Below are 21610 nucleotides of genomic sequence, written 5' to 3'. Positions count from 1 at the left end.
TACACTTTATTTTTTTAAATGTATGATATTATATTACTTTATATCCGGTTCAGCTAATTAGACAATCAACTCTTAATTCTACTGGTTAAATAGTTGATTCAATAATAATTAAATAAATAATTAAAAAATAAATTAGTTTAATAAGTTGAATTATCAATTTTTTATCTTGATTTTCGATTTCTTATCGATTCACAAATAGTTTGGTTTATACTCGGTTTTATTTCATCAATCGAACTATTGATTCTCGATTCAATCGGTTGGTTTGATTTTGGTCCTATATCACCGTAACCATGTTTAAGATATTATATATCTATACTATATATAAAGTGTCTAATTGAATTGGTTTCATAAGTCAACTCGATACTAATTTAGTTGTAAAATTATTAAAATATATTTACTTTAAAAAGTAATTAATATTATGGTAAGGATATTTTCATACTTTTATATAATATTCAAATAAAAAATTTAAAAATATTATTTGGAAATCAAATACAATACAAATAAATTCATATAAAAACTATTGCCACTCCAATAATAATCATTTATTAATATATTTTTACAAATATAAAATATTTTATTCACCTACATAAAATCTAGTTTATATAATTTTTAAAAAATTATAAGTACTATCACAAACAAAATATATCTGGAAATAATCTACGTATGATAAAACTTAAATACGAGTAATAATGGCCAAAGTGGTAATTTAGCAAGCTAAGAATTGTGGGATGACGTTGCTAATTTCGTGCCTCCCCGAGTGCTCACCAACCCCCATTTCCCTTTCAATTAAAAAAGAAAAATGTTGGAACCATTGGAGGTTTATTAGACCATCCACCAATCAAGTACAAACAATTGTCAAAATCACAACCATCAAGATCCAACGGCCATATAATGTTCTCAACTAACCCGTCGGCCAACCCACCCAACACTCAATGTTCATCTCAGACATTTTTATTTATTTTTTTATTTCTTTTTTCTCTCTATTTAAACCTTGGAAATATTGTTCAACAAACTCAGGAATATTTTCACTTTCCCTGAAAATTTCCTTTCCATTTCAGAAAAAGAAAAGAAAAATCTTTAGTTCCAAAATTTCCCAGACGCCAATCATTAGCCATTTGAATCAATGGAACCAATGGAGTTACAGTTTTGTAATGGCGGAAACGGTTCGTCACTGGCCGACCCCTTGAACTGGGCTGCGTCAGCTCAGTCAATGAAAGGTAGCCATCTGGATGAAGTGAAGCGCATGGTTGAGGAGTACAAGAAGCCGGTGGTTCGTCTCGGTGGTGAGACGTTAACGATAGCTCAAGTCACGGCCATTGCGAACCGCGACGTCGCCGTTCAGGTTGAGCTCTCGGAGGCGGCTCGGCCGGCCGTTAAGGCCAGCAGTGATTGGGTTATGGAAGGAATGAATCGAGGTACGGACAGCTATGGAGTCACCACTGGCTTTGGTGCAACATCTCATCGGAGAACCAAACAAGGCGGTGCCCTCCAAAAGGAGCTTATAAGGTAACTTCAATTTTTTCATTTTATTTTATTTTTTACCGTCATAATTCGCTGATTATATAAATTTTCATACGTTAATATTTATTTATATCATATCATATAAATAAATCTGAAAATATTTATGCATTAATATCATATCCATACTTTATTTTTCTTTGTTCTATAATCGTTATTTATTTTTTCTATGTTGATTTCATGTTGGATTAATTATCTGAAAAATTCGAAAATCGAACCTTAAACATCATATTAAGGAGTTGTTCTCTGGTATTATTATTTTCACGTATCAAAACAGTACTATTCCATTATTGGTAAAATTGCTATATGACCTTTTAAAATATTGGTAAAATTGCCATATGACCTTTTAAAATATTGGTAAAACTGCTATTTGATCCTTCTAAAATTTATAATTCAATATCAATTTTTTGACTCAATATTCGTCTTTGATAATAGGTTAATATCTGACTTTGATTAATTTATAGACTTATATTATATTTTTATTTTATGATAATATATTTTAATTATATTTTCCGCCAACTTAGGTAACTAAAAACTAAGATCCTTTAAATAGGCCATAATTAGCACAACACTCTTTCCGCCATGTTTGGTAGTTGTAATTTCAGCTATATATCTCATTCATTAATTAATTATGTGAAAAACCCATGCACTTAGCTTTCAATTTTTCCCCACCTCCCTATACTTTTTCTAAAATTGTTTGTAGCTTCTTTTAAAAAAAAATCAAAATTTCCATGGAATAGAAACTTTAAAATATAAATAGTTTTTTTTATATTAATCTTTTTCGATAGGAGTCGCTTTTAGGAAGGGCACAAAATTTAATTTTGTGGGTCACTAGAAAAATATGGTAATTCAAATGGTTTTAGAGTTTATTTTAATACCTAAAGAAAATTTTCAGAAAAGGAAACCAGAGTTAATGATCCTCAACTAAATATTAATTATGGAACAAATCTGGCAATCCGTTTATGTTAATCACGTTTCCTATTTTTTCCCTAATTATTTGAACATAAATATAATTGATTCAACTACTATCACAGAATAACAAGGTTGAAAAATATTTAAAAATTATTATTTTTAACATATTATTATAATAATTTAAACTTAAAATATCATAATATTTAATCATAAATTAATTGTATTTAAATATGTGTTTCTTACACTGTTTTCGTGTTTTTAGTAGAAACTTACATGCACTCCAAACATGAAATGAATATGTAATAAAGATTGGATTAGATAGTTGATATGAAATGATTGGCTTGAGTTAATTTATTCTATTGTATTCTTCATTGGTTTTAATAAATTAAGCCTCAAACATTTAGGTCTTAATGTGGGGTCAAATTCAAAGACAATGACTTATTTTATATAATCTTAAAATAAAAATAAAAATATATATATCTCATTTGGTTGGTGGTGGAGTAAAATTCAAGAAATATTAGAAAAGTAAATTTGGTAATCTCCAGCACTTCAACTTAATTTTTGCCAAGTCAAAAAGGGTAAAATTCTTGTTGAAAAATGATCTATCAAGGTAATAAACAGTACTAATTTGTCATTTTTCCAACTCAATAATCAATAATAAAAACTTGGAAATTTAGATACTGTTAAAACATTATATTTGTTAATTTAATTTTTTTCTCTTATTTTCTTACTGGATATAGTAATTCGTATATTTGTTATGCTTGAGTTATTTTTTATTGTTACAATCCTTTTGAGATATTATATGTTGATATCAAATTTGATACTTCAATAATTTATTTTATATAAATTTGGACATGTTTGTTATTTCATTATTGTTTTGTCTTGTAAGTGCTATTTTCAAATCGGATCAATTCAGTCAATTGAATTATGAACTAGCTAGTTAAGGCACTGGTCCAAATAGAGAGCCTAAATCAATTGTTTTGCAAATGACCTTTTTCTGTTTTTATATATATTTTAATCATTTTTATAAATTTTTAAATCACTTGAACCGGTCCAACTAACAATAAATGACCTGGTTTATCTAGTCCCATACCTACTTGGCCATGGCTAACCCAGGGATGACAAAATTTTCCATAAATGTTGGATCCCAGCCCATATTCATTAAGTTCTGACTTGATCTGTGTGGATAATTTTTTTGGAAAATTGAGCTGGGACCATATCGAATTTTAATTACATCAGGGACTGTTTTAGATAAAAACTGCTTATTCTGAGATATTTATTAAAATATTTTTTAATTTTAATATTTTTTTTATTATCACATGTATTTGGTTGAATTTCAGCTTGTAATCTTACATGTTGTTCCTGAAGTTAGTATATTGTTAAACAGTGGCTAAAATATCATATTGCTGCAATAGGTTCTTGAATGCTGGAGTTTTCGGGCAAGGAACCGAGTCATGCCATTCTTTGCCACACACTGCAACGAGGGCAGCCATGCTTGTGCGGATCAACACTCTGTTGCAAGGCTATTCCGGCATTAGATTTGAGATCCTAGAAGCCATTACTAAGCTCCTCAACGTCAACATCACTCCATGTGTGCCACTCAGGGGTTCAATCACTGCATCCGGTGACCTGGTTCCACTTTCCTACATTGCTGGCCTTTTGACTGGCAGGCCAAACTCTAAAGCTTTAGGACCTAATGGTGAGACATTGAACCCAACTGAAGCCTTTAGCAAAGCTGGGATCAATGGTGGGTTCTTTGAGTTGCAACCAAAAGAGGGTTTGGCTATGGTTAATGGAACCGCTGTTGGGTCTGGGTTAGCTTCCTTGGTCCTTTTTGAGGCTAATGTATTGGCTGTTCTCTCAGAAGTTCTGTCAGCCATTTTTGCTGAAGTTATGCAAGGGAAACCTGAATTTACAGACCATTTGACTCACAAGTTGAAGCATCATCCAGGTCAGATTGAAGCTGCTGCAATTATGGAACATATTTTGGATGGTAGCTCTTACATTAAAGCGGCACAAAAATTGCATGAACTGGATCCTTTGCAGAAGCCAAAGCAAGACCGATATGCTCTTCGAACTTCACCTCAATGGCTCGGTCCTCAGATCGAAACGATCAGGTTTGCAACCAAAATGATCGAAAGAGAGATCAATTCAGTAAACGACAATCCCTTGATTGATGTCTCAAGAGATAAGGCCTTACATGGAGGGAACTTCCAAGGTACTCCAATTGGCGTATCAATGGACAACACTCGTTTAGCTATTGCTGCAATTGGCAAACTACTGTTTGCTCAATTCTCTGAGCTTGTTAATGATTACTACAACAATGGGTTACCTTCGAACTTGTCAGCAAGCCGGAACCCGAGCCTCGATTATGGTTTCAAGGGGGCGGAAATCGCGATGGCTTCGTACTGCTCTGAGCTTCAATACCTTGGCAACCCTGTCACCAACCATGTGCAAAGTGCTGAGCAACATAACCAAGATGTGAACTCTTTGGGCTTAATCTCAGCAAGAAAAACAGCTGAAGCTATTGACATATTGAAGCTCATGTCTTCAACTTTCATGGTTGCCTTATGCCAGGCCATTGATTTGAGGCATTTGGAAGAGAATTTGAAGAACACTGTGAAGAACACAGTTAGCCAAGTGGCTAAAAGAGTCCTAACAATGGGATCCAATGGTGAACTCCACCCGTCGAGATTCTGCGAAAAGGACCTTCTACGAGTCGTCGATCGCGAATATCTCTATGCCTACGCCGACGACCCTTGCAGTGCAAATTACCCCTTAATACAGAAACTGAGACAAGTACTAGTAGACCATGCATTGATGAATGGTGACAGAGAAAAAGATTCCACCACTTCAATCTTCCAAAAGATTGGAGTCTTTGAAGAAGAGCTGAAAACCCATTTGCCTAAAGAAGTCGAAAGCGCCCGAACCGAATTCGAGAACGGGAATCCGGCTATCCCGAACAAGATTGAAGAATGCAGGTCCTACCCATTATACAAGTTTGTGAGGGAAGTTCTTGGGACTAATTTGTTAACAGGTGAGAAAGTGATTTCACCAGGAGAAGAATGTGACAAGGTTTTCACAGCAATGTGTGCAGGGAAGTTGATTGATCCATTGCTGGATTGCTTGAAAGACTGGAATGGTGCTCCTTTGCCCATATGCTAAAAAGGATGTTTCTTTTCTCAAAGTTTGAGAGCTACAACAAAGCCACACTGTTCTGTAAGTTCTTTAACCTGTGCTCATATATAAAGACATATATATATATAGCTTGTTTAATTTTTCATTCGAAAAATTTGTGATAAACAAGAACTGCTGCTGTTTTTAGTTACTTGTTCTTTTTTTTTTTTTTTTTTGGGGGTGGGGGCGGAATTTAATTACTTGCATTAAATGTTTCTTTGTATCAAGAAGATGACTACAGCAAAATGAAATGAATATATAAGATAGTGTTTTTACTCAATTCATTGAATTACTTCTCTTGGTCCTGGCTTTGGAAATTTATTCTTGTTATCATCTCAAAGGATGCTATCGGGATAATTAAAGGGTAGTAAGAAAAAAATTTTGATTAATTGAAAATTTCTATGTAAGATGTTCCCAACATTTTCCGATACGTATCGAAAACATTTTAATTCTTACATGGATACAAAAATCAAAGTCAATCAATTCAAATATAAATTAAATTTGATTTTATTTGACAATTCAATAACCCGAATATTAATAAAATAGAACTCGAAACAACAAAATTTTAAAACGACTCAAACCTAAAAGATTTGAATACTTAATAATTCAACTTGAAAAAACTCAAATTTCCTAAACCAATACAATCCAACTTGAATAAAAAATTAATCTAAACTAAAACACATCAAATATTTTAAAACTCGATTTAACTCAATCAAAGTAATCCAATCCAAAACTAATTTAATCTGCTAAATAAAATCAATTTGACAAAAACATCTAAACTTAGAAAGTTGAACCCAAATTGGACTGTTTTGCAGTTACAAATATTTCTGCTTTGATTTGATTTGTGTTATGCCTACTGATAAGGATGTGCTTATTTATAGTAGAGGATTTGGGTAGGTTGAGTTCGCCATTGTTGACACCCTTCATGCTGTTACAGTTGTTAGTATGGTCATCAATCTCCAACTAGTTAATTTTAACCTTTTAAATTCCACCATATTTTAGAGTTTAAAATTTTTATCAACTTGGTTAATATATATCAATTAGAGTCAACTAATTGATAAAAAAGTCAACCATTCGAATTCAACAATGCAATATCAAAACAATTTAAAATTTATTTAACTTGCAATCATTTTAAGGTGTATTTAGTATTGCTTCTAAAATCACCTTTGGGATAAAAATACTTTTAAAACAAAAATATTTCTAAACAAATTGTATTTTGAGAGAAAAAGTGATTCTCTTAAGTCAAAAAGTGGTCCACAAATACTTTTTTATAAGTTGTAAATTTTAACTTCTCTTCAAAAATATATTTTTTTAAAAGTATTTTTGAGAAGCAATATTAAACTAAGTCTTAATTAGCTCAATTGGTCTATTTACGGATTTTTAACATCTTATTTTTATAAATTTTATTAATATTTTCTCCAATAAAATTTTCAATGGATTCATATTACTATTATTAGATACCAACTCATCCAAATTTGCAGGTTTGGTTTAAAATGGTTTAAAATTTAAAAGGGTTTAAATAAAATTTTAAATTTTAAAATTTAAAAATAATTTTAGGTAATAAAAATAAACTTATTTAAAATACGAGTTAGTCTCAGCTTTAACATTCAAAAGCAGTCCCTTGATTCGGTTAAACCTATTTTCAAGTTTATTTTATGTTATTTTTATATATTTTATAACAATAAATAATAAAATACTACACTATAATGTAAATATTAAAAGTATGTTAATTTTTTATATTTAAAAATTAAATATATAAAAATAATGGTAACAATATTATACATATAATCACCAAAAATAAAAAAATTATTTTTAAAAATAATATGAGCATGCTTAAATAAGCTTGAATTAGTTTTTACAAAAACGAGTGAACTTAGATCAAATTTAATATTCATATTTGAACGAGATTGGACATGAGTATTTATATATAGTATTGATATCATGCATGTGATTATCCCAAACCCAATCCAATCCAACTTGATTTATGAACATTTTATATATATTACATATATATACAAACATTATTATTAAATACTTGACTGAGTTTGATTCTTTTTACAAAAGAGATATCTTAATAAAAGAAACTACAATGGATATTGATTGAATATTAGCTTAATTGGTATTGACATTGTTGTTAATGTAGGAGGTTGTGGGTTCGAATGTACTGAAGTGCATTATCCTCCTATTTAAGGGTTGAGGAGGGTAGAAATAAATTATCATTCTTTTAAAATGAGATATTGAAATTAACATATTTATCTTTCAACCAAAATTATTCAAAATAATATAAAATATTATATTAATAAGATTAAAATTAAAAAACCTTTAAAATTATTATTTATTTTTATCAAACAATATAATTATATTAGTACATATATTTACTAATTTATCAAATAATTATTTAATATAAATTCAACACTTATAAATTTTAACAATAAAATTCATTACTTAATTTTTCAACGCTTCAAATTTTATTTTATCAAATATTATTACTGGGGTTAGCCGCCTCCACTTTTTCCTTCTGCATCTAGAAAAAGTAATACTAAGAATACTAAATTAATTACTTAATTTTAAATTTTGAACAATAAATAAAAGTTAATAATAAAATAAATCTAATTAAATAAGCCCTAATAGAAACCTAAAAGGCGGATTAGCAACTTTTCTTGCACAAAAAAAAAATGATAAAAATAACTTTATTACATAGAACAGCAACTAGAACCAAAATCACAGTTACAGCATCGATTTCCAACATCTCGTCCATCTTGACAATAAATCCCAAGCTTTAAAATCAATGTATTCATTAATGAAAACAGTTATATATATCAAAAATCAAGGAAAAGCATCCATATATTACACCTTCACCTTTAAGCAGCTCAAACCCCCTCTAATTTAACACATGAGAATACTGAAACATTAACAGCCAATTTAGTTTCAATGCGACACAGTGATTGGTGTCGGTTCTAAACCGTGGACTGAACCACGACAAAAAGGGCAATGCCTGTCCTTAACCAGCCATTCATCTATGCAATGTTGATGGTATTGATGTTTGCAGTTAGAAAGAACCCTACAACAATCTCCGCCTCTAAACTCTTCCAAGCATATAACACACTCGCTGCACTGCGATTCAAATTTTTCCTCCTCCTCGTACCGAACAATGGTCCCGACCATGATTGGCCTCAAAGTTTTATAAAGCTGCGTCTGTGATGGCTGTCATTGCATGGCATGATGAACTACTGGAGAGCTAGGTAGCCCGTTTTCGATATCTTGGTGAATGTCCCGGCGGGAACGACGAAGAACTAAATCTATGCAAAAACATGTAGTCACTTCCATATCAAACGTCATGAAATCAAACGCCATCTTGATTAAGTTGCCAAAAAGCACAGCAGCAATCCATAAGAGTATGAGCTTTGCGAATAACGTGATCAACTCTTCGAACACCATGTTGGAAGGAGAGAAAGATATTCAGAGAGATACTTGTAATATTAATCAGCAACTTCGATTAACTACGACTTTTTTAAGCATCCTTGTTACTTGCTTGAAAAGTAACGTATAGTTTGAACCCTATAAATCTAGTAATATTAATAGCAAACAAAATACCTAAACTCGACCCAAGCTTGGCAAATCAAAAAGTAAGCCAATACTGCTGCTCAAAAGAATTTTTTTTATGAAATTAATTAATTATCTATTTTTAAAAATAAATAAATACCAAGCCTTTGATAGAGAATGTTTTTGAGTACCAATTAGCCTCAAAATGTTTCTTTATTTCCATACAATGTCCCCCATAAATTTAAGTGCTGGAACACCCCTAATCTCCATGTCAACTAGGGGCGACTGGATTAACTTCAAGCTCGATAGCTCAGGATCGTTCCGAATCATATCAAGTGCGCGCATCTGATCCTGAAATTTTCGATGAATTAAAAGTAAACACGGAAGTGCTAGGAGAAAAGGAACACATAGATGTTAATGTTCTGTTCATCGGTTATACTCTAGCACCATTGGTCTCTTGACATAGTTAAGGGGGTTATAATCTTCCTACGAAAGTAAGCCGATTAATACCTTCCTTTTCACTGCACAAAATTTGCAGTCCAAGGCCGATGGGGGAAGAATCTGATTAACAATAAGTCTCCGGACCGGAACATTTTCCTTGTTTAAGGAGGCTCGAAGCCTAGATGATTCGCTGACCGCCATCACCTAGGCAAAAGTACTTAAAATGTAACCAATTGATTGGAGGCAACAAATGATCACCGTAATATTAATGTAAAGAATGCTAAAATGGTCCGCTATCGAAATTGAGCTCTGAATTAAAATTGTGAAGGGTGTCACCGTGGGGATTGTGACGATGACAAACTCGGTAGAATCTGTGTCACGGAAAAGGTCTCTCACTTTCACCATCCGCTCCCTCAGCTGCTCCAACTTGTCAGCCTAAGCAAATAACATAAGTGAAAATAGTATAAAAATAAATTGATTTTTAGAAAGAAAAAAAAAATGCCAGTTATCATGCTTACAGCATTTTGACGGGTTTCTTCTTGTCCGAAAACAGATTTAATGGCTGAGGTGGCTGATGCTATCTTCTCTCTAAGCTGTACAAGGCAATGGAGGTGAGAAATCATAGCAAGAAAATAATTCCTCCAGTACTAGATACGAAAAGATAATACAACCAAATCGATACAGCAATAGTTCCGGATTCATAACAGAGTTAGTTCAGGATGCTAGAACCGTATGATAATAAGAAAATGTCATACAAATCACTCATTTTGTCACTTCATGGTTCATCCTTAGCTATTGATAGCCGAAAAATAAAATCCGTAAGGGGGAACGAATAGACTACGGGATTTTATGGCATTCCAACCTTCAATATCTTGCCAATGGATGCATCCAAGAAGTCCGGCAAAGACAAAAGTCGCAAAGTATGTCCCTGAAAAGAAATCTCATCGATTAAAGTCCGTTAGGTTGACTTCAAATATTAAGTGCCACCAAAATAGAAATATAACTCAAACTCACTGTTGGTGCAGTGTCAAAAACTATTCGAGTAAACATGCTATATTGTGGCGAATCAAGAAATTGCATCACCTACCAAACAGCTTCAGTTGTCAGTATACAGCTCAAAGATATGAAAATGGGATTAAAACATGGAAATAAGCAGAGCACTTGTAACTTACCTTTGAAATTGCAATCGCTTCATCTAAACCGGGAGGTGGAGTGTCCAGTAGCTCTCCCAATTTCAGCTCTCCTAACTACATAAGTCAAATACAGCACCAGAGTCAGAAATTTCAAAAGAATTTCCGCATTTCTCCATGGCGTAGCATCTTAAACTTGCCATGTTACTAGGGTTTCGTGAGTCCATGTATGCATGAACATACGCTGTCTGCATATTTGCCTCATGCCCACATCACTAGCCCTAAATGAACAAGCAATTGAGAGAGACATGTAGCAAACAAAGAATGGAACTCCAACCAAATAAAAGTTTTGGGGTCATTTAGAAGAAACTTTGCTTAAAACAAAGATTGGCTGCCTAAATGCAACCATTGAGGTGACCATCAATGGAATTACATAGTGAAAATTGTATCAAAGGATTATTTAGTATCTTAAGTTACTATGCTCATAAGAATAACTACAGCTTCACCTGTTCGGCAAGCATCCCAAGGCCCATGCCATCCATAAAATCTTTGACCCCAGTTCCACCATTGTTCTTAGCTGCATCCCTAAATTCTTCCCTAGCCTTCTCCGGGTTTATCTGTGTTAAAGCTATAAATTTAACTTTCTGAGTATACACAGCAAATATAACGATCAAATCATAACTAGCAGATAGTTATCCCTTACAGAATACATGACCTCAAGGGTTACATGTAACAAACAGAAAAGAATCTGCAAATAAAAACTAGGAAACTTTGATTTGGAGTTTATTCCACATACTTCAAGAGCAAACAAGGGAAAGTCGGGTCCTTCAACTGGTACTAGCATTCCTCCAGTCAAATCCTACAAACACATAGATTAAGCCCAAGCAAAGATGAACGCGGTAAGAAAAGCATAGGAAAAAGAATACGAGGGAGTGGATTTAAACCTGCGCGAAAGAATCAGACAACGAATGAGCTGGATCGGTTGAGACAACAAGAGTGTGATGTCCATTATTTGCGAATTTTACGGCTAATGAAGCAGCGCAACTTGTCTTTCCTACACCTCCCTTGCCGCCTAGCATGTAGTACTTACGTTGCGTCCCGGAAACCATGTCATCAAACCCTGCAACATCTTCTGTTGGAGCAGCCACTGATCTCACTGCCACCCAAATATACAAATTATATATCCAGCTCCAATATACTAAGTACCATTTTTATATGGAAAATATAGCAATGGCACGAGACTACTAACCATCTACCATAAACATTTTTCCAAAACAATAAGCATCATGGCATAACAAAAATTTCAATCATTGGAATCACACTAAAAACTATTAACCTCTTCATCTCATGCATGAAAATATCATTTCAATTACTCTTTTAAGAAGCACCACTACAAATCAGTTTCTAAAAGAGTGGAATTTTATAACAGTCATACTACTCCTAAACCAAAAGCACCCAATGTAGAATCCATTATAAGAAGCAGAAAGGAAAAAAAAAACATTGAAAAGATTAATATTTTCCTAAAAACAAAGTGAGACCCAAGAAAGACACAATGATGAAAAAAAGTAATTAAAAAAAAAGTGTAAAGGAATCACCTTGAAAAGTGTTTGTGGGTCGCTTTGGTTTGATGGCAGGTGAAGGAAAAGGTGAAGATAAGGAGTGAATTCTTGGTGAAAAAGAAGCCAAAAAACTAACTGCTGCCATGGAATTTTTAGGAGTTAAAATCTTGTTAAAAGACAAAGAATATGAAGTAAAAGAAGCATTCAAAGCTGCTGTTTTTCCATTTCTTGTTTCCTCTGCTTTCCTTTTTCCTTTTTCTAGTTGTTCTTTAGAGGGTTATGAACAGAGTTGTTTTTTCCGTTTGTGTAGAAACGAGGAAAACTTGGATAAAATAATATAATAATCAAGACGTGGCCCCGACCCGCCAATCCTTTGCCTTTGCAGGGCAGGTAGAATACTAATTTTGTTATTTCTTTTATCATTTAGTTATTTTAAAATTTAAATTTTTTAGTGAATTTACTTTAAATATTTTAATCGGATTGTTTTAAGTTCAAGTAGTTCAAATGTGTTGCTGAAGTTTTTTTTTTTGGGTAAATTCATAATGGATTTAAATTATTTTGAGTTGAATTAATTATTTAGATTGTTTCAAATACTATCAAATTTGAATTCGTTTCTTATTTTTTATTTTGCTTAACGGTGGGCTGAATATCACCGTATTTTTCTTCTTCCATCAATCATTTCTTTCTTTCTTCTTCTTCTTATTCACTACACGTTTTCTCCCTTTTATTGTCTTTGCAGGCTATGATAAACAAAGACGGTACATGTCGTTCGTTAAAACTCCACTGACCACCAATAATTTTTCATGTAAAGTGAGTGACTCTTCGTCAACTTAATCTATTTTTATTTTATTTTTTTAGAATATTTTAGAATTATTTACTCTCTTACAATTTCTTGAAAAATTCCACTTTAACTCTTAATATTTTTATAATATAATTATTTTTACTAAATAAATAATATTTTCAAGTTGAACCAAACTAAATAGTATTTAATTTACTAGTTTAAAACAAATGTTGGGTGCAAAAGTAGCACATTGCACTCTGATAAGAGAACACAAATTCGGATTTGAAAAACAATATTATTGAAAAGAATAGTCATAAATCTAGGCATAAAGAATAAAAAAATTTATTAGTCTAAATCACTCCATAAAATTTATCAATCATGTATGAATTAAATCGTCAAAGATACGACATTTTATCATCTATGATTCTTTTCGAATAAATCGGGAGAGAAAGAGAAGATGTGTACGGACTAAATAAAGGAACTGTATCTTTACAGTTATTATATGCCTGGAAATGGATTATCAAGTAAAAAATCCTAACCAAAGAAACATTCTCTCCCTAATGTACAGATGAAATGGGAGACAGGGTAGTATACCTAAGTAATCAAATTTAACAGATGGATTCCAGATGTACAAGAAAAGACATGGCACCATTTACCAATAGATTGTGATCATCGCTCCCATGATTTTTGTGTTGCTGAAGGTTCGATGAGGGCCGAAGACTCTACTTTTTGACAGGAAATAGAATACATGTTAGGTTGGATGCGTATTTTCACTTCTTTCGGAATGTAATCATACCAAAAAACGCAATTAAACGGCTGATTATGCCGGTGAGAATGAGGATGCCTATACAAAGAGTCCATTCGTGTAGATTATAATCGCTTTTCATAAGGGCTCCACATCGAGTAATTAACCACACTCCGTAGTACCTGAAACGTAGCAAGACTGTTTCCGTAAATTCATGCATCTATCATGGAAACTTATTTGTACGAGTAAGTTCTCCTTAAGCATCAACTTATTCGGGACTTATTCGTACGAATAAGTTGTTCCTAAAGCACAACTTATTCAAAACTAAGGAGCAATGCATAAATATATATTCATGATCTCTTGAAATAGATAAAAGGGTGAATACAACATACTTTTCGGCGTTTGCTATCACGAAAGCTTCCAAAGCCCACTTGGGATAACACAAATTAGATATCTTTTTCAAAACTTCATTATCTTGAGTCCGAGTGGCAATGAGAGTCAAAACAACTGGAACAAGAACCGACCACTGCAAGAAGCACATTGAGGATGAATGAAAGGATATATGAAAATTTAAATCAGTAAAGAGACATTTTTTCTCACTTGATATGGTCTAATTTTTACTTACCAGTTGTGCAGAACCAGGATGAAAGAAGATGGCAAATGCGTAACCTATACCGGTCACACAGTACACTAGGCACAGCAGGACAACGTAATTTTCCGCGAATGAAGATCTTGGATTCGTGAAAAAAAAGAACATAGAGAGATACACCAGGGGCTTGATCACAGTATTGAAATGGTCGATTGTGTCTTTGGCCAAAAAGTAAGCCAAGCTGCTCATGCCAGATGCTCTTTCTCTCAAATATTGTAGTTTATCGAGTGAAAATGATCTCAAAGCAGCTATTTTGCATAGAAGAGCTGAAAACATCAAGAACCTTTATGGCAAGTAATTTGATATGGCGATAAGACAATTTATGTTTCATTTGCAATTTTCATGGGAACAAATCGAAAGAGCAAATTAGTTCAAATAAATCCTTGTAGCATAAGTAACAGTTGGCCAACTTACAGACTGCGATTATGGTATACGTATAACCAATGGCCCCAAAGTTTTCTTCGCCTGTTTTACCTATTGTTCCTAAGCAGGCCCCAGCAAGCAGTAAGATCAGATAATCAGTTGCTTGTACTTTGGCTTCCCTCATTCGCTGCTTACCAAGCCTGAGATTTTACAGATTTAAGAAGCTGATTATTTGTCAAGTAAAAAGGATACCACGAACAAATTGTACTGTTTTCACCAAGGATAGTTAAATGATCATAGACATTTACCCCCTCAGGCAAATCCAAGTAATCATTATGTAAATAGTACTTACCTTCCGAGAAAGTATCTGTATTGCCAGAGTACACCCGGAGTTCTCCGGCTCGATAAGTCCTTAAACTTCAAGAAATTGTGGCGTATGGTATCCCGATGTATCTCGACAGTAGTCCTGACATCTTGCCATAACTCTCCAGCAAAAGATCTTTCATCTATTCCAGCATGAGGACTTATCCCATCTGAAAGATCTGGACTTGCTGAGGGCATAGAAATCCGAGCAGCAGTTTGCTGCAGTTCAGGGGGCACCGGGTAGCCATTGTGAAGCATCCACCTAACCGGAAGCTCTTTATAGTTCACGCCCGAGCTTTGACTTGGTTTTACTATACCCTCTAAAATGTCAATGAAGTGGTCTGGAGGATTAACACGATCTGGGACATAGATCCCGAGGCCTGCAAAGTATTGTTCCGCTTTCTTTGCTGAACCATGGTAGACTGTGAATCCTCCTTTCGCCAAAAGGACTAGATCATCAAACATTTGGAACAAGGAATAACTGCACCAGACTTCTCAGCAATTAATATGTTTCATGAATACCAGATTGGCAATGTGGACTTTGGATAAAATAATCATTACCTCGGTTGATGAAGCACCATGCAGATGTTTACACCTTCAAGAGCTTCATGTCGAAGTGCTCGAAGAAGTTGCAAAGAGGATGCGCTGTCCAAACCAGATGTAGGTTCATCCAAGATCAAAAGTGAAGGTTCCATGACCATTTCCAGTCCGACATTTACTCGCTTCCTCTGGCCTCCTGAGATACCTCGCTTCTCTACAGTTCCCACTAAGGAATCACGCACCATCTGAAGCCCCAAAGCCTCTATAACTCTTTCAACAACAAGAACTTTATCTGGTTTTGATAAATGAGCAGGCAGTCTTCGGTTTACAGAAGTTTATCGCATAGGAAAATAGCAGTAGTCAATATAAAAGAAATCATAGTAAAAAAATATAGAAAACCATAAGATCATGACAAATAATTGAAGCATGCACAAAAGAACATCAAACACAAGTATCGGGAAATAAAAGGGTTTGAATCTAGCATACCTGCACTTTGCATTGAACCATAGATTCTCTTCCACTGTCAAGTTCCCATGCACGATGTCATCTTGTGGCACATAACCAATTATTTTCCTATACGAGCGGATTGACTCATTTTTTCCATTTATAAGAATCAAACCAGTCATCTTGCAACCCATTGCCTTTCCAGCTAGAGCAGAAATAAATGTTGTTTTCCCAGCACCAGAAGGGCCCATCACAGCAGTGATGCGACCGGGCTTAATTTTTCCAGTAACACACCTCAAAAGATGCTTGTCTTTTCCTTTCAAAGTGAGTGTAAGGTCTTTGAAAGAGACCTCAATCAGAGGCCTTTTCCTGGTTTCAGGATTAGTTGCCATAGAAACCACTCCCGAGAATGTAAGATTCTTATTTTCTTCTTGCTTTGCTTTCTCTTTCTCGAGTTCAGTGTATGCATACTTAAAAATCTGGCTATTAGTATGAGGCTGCTTTCCCTTTGTAGTATGACCTTTAGATTTTCTATCATGGCTGCTGACATCAAATATGTCATGCTTCTCAATGTCATCTTCAATTTCATGCATCTGCCCCTTGGATGCTGCAGATGACGATAGAGACTCACTTGAAGCACTCGTATAAACAGGAGCATATAAGTCTTCATCTTCTTCAAACCTTGTTCGATCCAAAATTTTAAGTTCCTCAGGATCTTTTGGGGATTTTTTAAAAGAAAATTTCTGCGAAATATGACTTTGCAGTTCACTTGCATGCTTCTTAGCAGCATTCTTAGCAGCTATCCACCTCTTCCGTGCTTTAGCTGTCTCCCTTGCACTTCTTGCTGCTGCTTCTCGGGCTTTGGCTAGTCTTCTTTCCCTCGTGGTGAGAACTTGGTCTGAACAGTTGTAGATAATAAGGAGTAAAGTAACAGTAGCAACCTACAAGAGCAAAGGGGATTATTATTGTTGACAGTTGCCTACGGAGCTATAAGCTTACTTCGGTGAGTATGTCTGATTCAAATGAGAAAAAATAAAACGCAAAACAAATAGAAAATGGTAAGGTTACAAAAATAAAAACCAGTGATCAGTCATCCTTATGGCTACCGGAATAAAGCAAATAACTTACTATAAGCATAATTCCATAGGCATGCAGATCTTGAGTTGATGTGCTTGAATTGCAAGAAGTCAACTTGAAGCAGCCTGCATGATCAATGAGAGTAAAATAAACAATCCAGACAACTTGAGAAATATTTTGAACTAGGACGTATAATTAATATTCTAAGCAAAGGCTTACGTTTCTCAGACGTTGAACCCGTCCTGCAGTAATGTCTGAAAAGGCACACAAAAATTTGATAGCATCAAGAAAGATGAAAACTAAAGCAGGAGTTTAAGCTATACATAGAAATAATGTGAATAACATATGAAAAATGTTGGAAGAATGAAACTAAAAAATGTAGCAATACCCTTTACTGCAAGGCTCTTTCTGGACTGTTGTTGGACAATATGACCCTGCAGAACAGAACACCTCACCACTGCTACGAATATCACCCCATACATTGGCCCCTCCGCAAGTATGGTTTTGCTTTCCAGGAGGCAACTGGTAAGAATATCTGAAATACCATATTCATAAATCTTCTTAATACGAACCTTGTTATAGCCGTAGGGTATTCAACTTGTTACGAAATGTTTAGAAAATAATATGAACTTACGGCTCGCATATGCCAGTTTGATCATTCAGTTTTGCAACCGGACAATGGGAACCCAATGGACAAGCTTTAGGAAGACAGCATCCAATGAAGCATATGCAGAAAACATATTATGAGACACTAACTAAGCACAAACAATATAAGCTAACAAAAGATTCTAAGATACTTACGAATCATGCACGTAAGACCACGAGGGCAGAAAAATCCCTCACAACATGGTTGACAAGCATTAGTCCTAGAAGGAATAACCTGAGAATTTTCAAGGTCAGCCGGCTCATTTGAAGGTGTTCTACAAGCCCATCCAGGCTCACAACCGGAAACCCATGAGGTTAAATTACAGTTCCTGTTAGGCTTCAAAGTATTGCCATTTGAACCTTTGAAAAAGGTATCGAAGTAGAATATAGCCTCCGCTGCTGTGCACACACGCTGCATAATACTTCCTGTTCAACCGATAAACAGTACCATAATAAAATGTGAGAAAACATGATTCTTAAAGCAATTCAACTAATCTCAGTTCTAAGTACATTTTTGGTTTTACGCAAGAAATCTCCACTTAAAGCAATAACTTATGTCAAGGCGGCATATTTTAGCAAAATAGTACTTGAAGAACACTGTCGAACTATGCTACTCCGAGTATCATGTCCAACATATCAAACACCGAAACCCCGAGTCCTAATTTCCTATAGCCACTAAAGAAAGAAAGCACTTTAATTCTTTGTAATTATAGATATTGTACCTTGAGTTTTTTCAATACATGAAGCCAAAAAGTCCAAATTTGAAGAAAAATTAAATGCTTTATTCCATTCAGCTTCCCTGAAATATAAAGACAGCTTCAATCTCAAAACAAGAACCAATTACATTGCATACACAAGTATATACATATATAAGTCTTAAGCATTGGGAATCACCAATTAGTTCACATATTCATAATCAAGAACAGGTCAATGCAATTAAGAGTTCTACAATTCAATTCAAGAACCAGACGATCAACATTCATAACAATTGGGGAAAAAAAGAGGAGGAAAACTCACGGGTCCTTTATGCAGAAACTGGCTTGTTTACTGATATCCTTACTAAGAACAGTGGTAAGATTAGAAAGCCTGCTATTAACAAGGGTTGTAACAAGAGGAAGAACATCTGGGTTGTTCACTTCATAATCATTGAAATTTTGACATTGTACCATGTTTACCAATAAACTCAAAACTACAAAGCCCCAGATTGAAACTGACCATAAAGAGCAAATTTTTAACTTTTTCAACCCCATTTTCAGCATTTTGAAAAGAAACCCAACAAAGACACAAATTTATTCTTTTTGACACCCAGGATCAATATGAATGTTTTTAGCTAAAGAAAAATGTGAATGAAGAATAAAAAGGGATCTAGGGTTGGCTGAAAGGCCAAAGTCGTGGGATTTAAAGGTCAAACCTTTAAGATACTTTTAAGTAAGCTGCTTAGCCACCTTCTTCATTGAAAGGGGAAATAGAAAGGAAAAAACCTCCATTTTTAATCTTCCCATTCCTTCCTGGTTCATGTATAAAGACCAGGTGAGAACTAAGAAAGGCAAACGGAAGCTGGTGAAAGTGGGACCCTTGTAAGAGGAGACCTTGTCTTAAGAACTATTTGCTTTATTTGCCGGCTTTTAGAAACCATGACATGCTTGGTTGTGGTGTCCGGTTCTGAGAAGAAAACTGTTTGTAAAAAAAAAAAAAAAAGCCCATATGTTATATTTTATAGTATTAGTATTAGATACATATTTTATAGTATTAGTATTAGATTCTAAATTCCAAATCCCATACGAAAAACATCAAAAATTGATCTTTTTAGAAATTTGGAACTACTAGTGGTATACTAAATTATTGTATTTCTGGGTTTAAGAACTTGAGGACCAAACCAGGCTACTTGTTCTTGATAGTTTGAAATGTGGTATGACCCTTGGTTTTTGACCAAGTCAAGCCAACCATGGCTTACTCTTCGTCCATGATCGTACATCACATATTTCAGTTCATTTTTACCTTCTGCTTTGTCCTCAATGCAATTAATTGATGTTTTGATTTCACATTGAATTTTTTGTCAGTTCATCAATATTAAGTACAAATTCATTGACTTGTATAATTATGGATTTAATTCAATTGATTCCTATAGAATTTTTTTTTAAAAAAAGGTATTTAATAGACTTCACTATAAGAAAGGCATCATAAATATCTAGTGTCATTTAAGATGTTATGAACATCTTTCCAATTTTGAGGTTATGAAAATATGCTGTAATACTAATTTTTAGTTGTAGTTCTTTTTTTTTTTCCTTTTAAGGAATTTTTAGTTGTAGTTGTAACTTCATATAACTTCATTTATTATTTTCCAAATTGGTAAAAGTATCAAAGAAACCCTATATTAAAGGTGGATTACATTTTAGTTTCTCTATTAAAAAATTCGCTCTTTTGTTAAATTTTTGTTACATAATCTTTCATGGGTAAATTATAAAAATATCACCCAACTATTATTTTTTATTTAGTCACTAAACTTTTCAAAATTAAATATTTTAGTCACTTTAAGTGATATAGATTTTTATTGGTCTAGTTACAAAATTATCCTCTAATATTTACACATCTTATCAATTTGATCCTAAATATAAAAATTTAACAAATTTAGCTCTCAATGTTTACAAAATTTGTCATTTTAGTTCTAATTATAAAAAGTCAATAAATTTAGCTCTCAACATTTATAAAATCTTTCAATTTAGTCTTAACTTTGAAATTTTTAAAATTCATTTTTAAATTTAATTTTAACTAGTGATGACAATGGGGTGGGTGATTTTTTACCCGCCCTTACCCATCGGCGAACTAATGATGGCAATAGGGTGGGTGATTTTTTACCCACCCTAACCCCAGTCTGATGCTCTACCACCATGTCCTACCTTGACCGACCCCTACTCTAAAAAACTTTAACCTGCTCCAAACCCGAACTTGAAACTTAATAGTATACTCGACTTTGATCTAATTCAAACTGACCCAAGTTTTTTTTTTTTTTTGTAACATTGTGATTAACATTTTTTTTAAAATGAAAGGTTTTGGCACCATTTCTTATTAGATTTGTTTAGTGATTTATCTTTGAAGTTATGTGCTAATCTATATTTACACACATGTTGTGTTTCCAGCACAAAAAGAAAAGAAGGAATAAATGATTTTTAATAAGTTATTAAATTAAGAAGATAGAAAATGGGGGAAATAACCTTACAACGATGATAGGGGAGACTAGTATAGAGGCGATAGATTGAGACTAGTACTGAAAAATTTTAGGGATTTTTTTTAATTTAATTAATATTAAATATGTATAGAGGGCAATTTTATAAATATCTTAAGGCAGGGTGGGGATGTTTCATTCTAAACCCGATCCGATTATTTTTAAAAATTAACCATCCCAACCTACCCCTGACCCCTCGACTTCAAGAAAAAGAAACCCCGACTCTATTGAGTCGGATAAGCTTGGATCCCATCAAATTTAGGTTCCTTTTTTCATCCCTATGGCTAACCTATATGAGATATTAAAATAAGAAAAGAAGTACTCTCTTTCAAGTCACTTGCAACAATTTCTTTAACTATAAATTAGGCTTCACATTGGACTAAACTTGGGTTACAAAGGGGTAAAAATAATTTATTTTTTTAAGTTTTAGAATTAGGACTAAATTGACAAATTTTATAAATATTGAGGGTCAAATTTATTAATTTTTTTTAGAATTAGAA

At 33.6% G+C, this 21610-nt stretch overlaps 3 protein-coding genes across 5 annotated transcripts; 1 reads left to right on the top strand and 2 right to left on the bottom strand.

Annotated features, from left to right (window-relative positions):
* The first annotated feature begins 915 nt into the window (after positions 1-915).
* Positions 916-5722, top strand: LOC108453000 (phenylalanine ammonia-lyase G4). The gene is made up of 2 exons (XM_017750867.2): positions 916-1506; positions 3846-5722. Exons 1-2 carry the CDS (start codon positions 1124-1126, stop codon positions 5593-5595), a joined length of 2133 nt encoding a protein of 710 aa, XP_017606356.1. The 5' UTR covers positions 916-1123; the 3' UTR covers positions 5596-5722.
* A 2663-nt stretch (positions 5723-8385) lies between these two features.
* On the bottom strand, positions 8386-12628 carry LOC108472262 (ATPase GET3B). 2 transcript variants are annotated; one of them, XM_017773769.2, is made up of 11 exons: positions 12317-12628; positions 11666-11877; positions 11518-11580; positions 11228-11338; positions 10764-10838; positions 10606-10674; positions 10454-10519; positions 10110-10184; positions 9928-10026; positions 9661-9795; positions 8386-9501 (listed from the first exon to the last, which is right to left on the bottom strand). In XM_017773769.2, exons 1-11 carry the CDS (start codon positions 12423-12425, stop codon positions 9364-9366), a joined length of 1152 nt encoding a protein of 383 aa, XP_017629258.1. In that variant the 5' UTR covers positions 12426-12628; the 3' UTR covers positions 8386-9363. The 2 variants fall into 2 exon arrangements, with proteins under 2 accessions (XP_017629258.1, XP_052876171.1); XM_053020211.1 differs by lacking the exon at positions 12317-12628 and adding an exon at positions 11971-12251.
* A 714-nt stretch (positions 12629-13342) lies between these two features.
* LOC108459000 (ABC transporter G family member 28-like) lies at positions 13343-19994 on the bottom strand. 2 transcript variants are annotated; one of them, XM_017758639.2, is made up of 14 exons: positions 18905-19994; positions 18610-18686; positions 18044-18313; positions 17877-17940; positions 17631-17777; positions 17462-17496; positions 17294-17367; positions 16208-17106; positions 15743-16039; positions 15171-15662; positions 14870-15018; positions 14432-14721; positions 14199-14332; positions 13343-13988 (listed from the first exon to the last, which is right to left on the bottom strand). In XM_017758639.2, the coding sequence occupies exons 1-14, from the start codon at positions 19144-19146 to the stop codon at positions 13832-13834; spliced, it is 3327 nt and encodes a 1108-aa protein (XP_017614128.1). In that variant the 5' UTR covers positions 19147-19994; the 3' UTR covers positions 13343-13831. The 2 variants fall into 2 exon arrangements, with proteins under 2 accessions (XP_017614128.1, XP_017614831.1); XM_017759342.2 differs by having other exon boundaries at positions 19299-19992.
* Between the last annotated feature and the right edge of the window lie 1616 nt (positions 19995-21610).

The sequence above is a fragment of the Gossypium arboreum genome, chromosome 10 (assembly GCF_025698485.1).
Source record: "Gossypium arboreum isolate Shixiya-1 chromosome 10, ASM2569848v2, whole genome shotgun sequence".
Lineage (NCBI taxonomy): Eukaryota > Viridiplantae > Streptophyta > Magnoliopsida > Malvales > Malvaceae > Gossypium > Gossypium arboreum.
Note: the sequence above shows the minus strand (reverse complement) of the source record. Positions and strands in the feature narration are given on the sequence as shown.

What these genes read in the sequence shown, in the direction of transcription:
- LOC108453000 (XM_017750867.2), top strand. Translation starts at nt 1,124, where the DNA reads ATGGAACCAATGGAGTTACAGTTTTGTAATGGCGGAAACGGTTCGTCA. An exon ending in CTCCAAAAGGAGCTTATAAG is followed by an intron (nt 1,507 to 3,845) that starts GTAACTTCAATT and finishes TTGCTGCAATAG; the next exon opens with GTTCTTGAATGCTGGAGTTT.
- LOC108472262 (XM_017773769.2), bottom strand. Translation starts at nt 12,425, where the DNA reads ATGGCAGCAGTTAGTTTTTTGGCTTCTTTTTCACCAAGAATTCACTCC. An exon ending in TTCCCTTGTTTGCTCTTGAA is followed by an intron (nt 11,339 to 11,517) that starts GTATGTGGAATA and finishes GCTTTAACACAG; the next exon opens with ATAAACCCGGAGAAGGCTAG. An exon ending in AAGCGATTGCAATTTCAAAG is followed by an intron (nt 10,675 to 10,763) that starts GTAAGTTACAAG and finishes GCTGTTTGGTAG; the next exon opens with GTGATGCAATTTCTTGATTC.
- LOC108459000 (XM_017758639.2), bottom strand. Translation starts at nt 19,146, where the DNA reads ATGCTGAAAATGGGGTTGAAAAAGTTAAAAATTTGCTCTTTATGGTCA. An exon ending in CAAACTGGCATATGCGAGCC is followed by an intron (nt 17,778 to 17,876) that starts GTAAGTTCATAT and finishes ATGGTATTTCAG; the next exon opens with ATATTCTTACCAGTTGCCTC. An exon ending in TACAGATACTTTCTCGGAAG is followed by an intron (nt 15,019 to 15,170) that starts GTAAGTACTATT and finishes GTAAAATCTCAG; the next exon opens with GCTTGGTAAGCAGCGAATGA.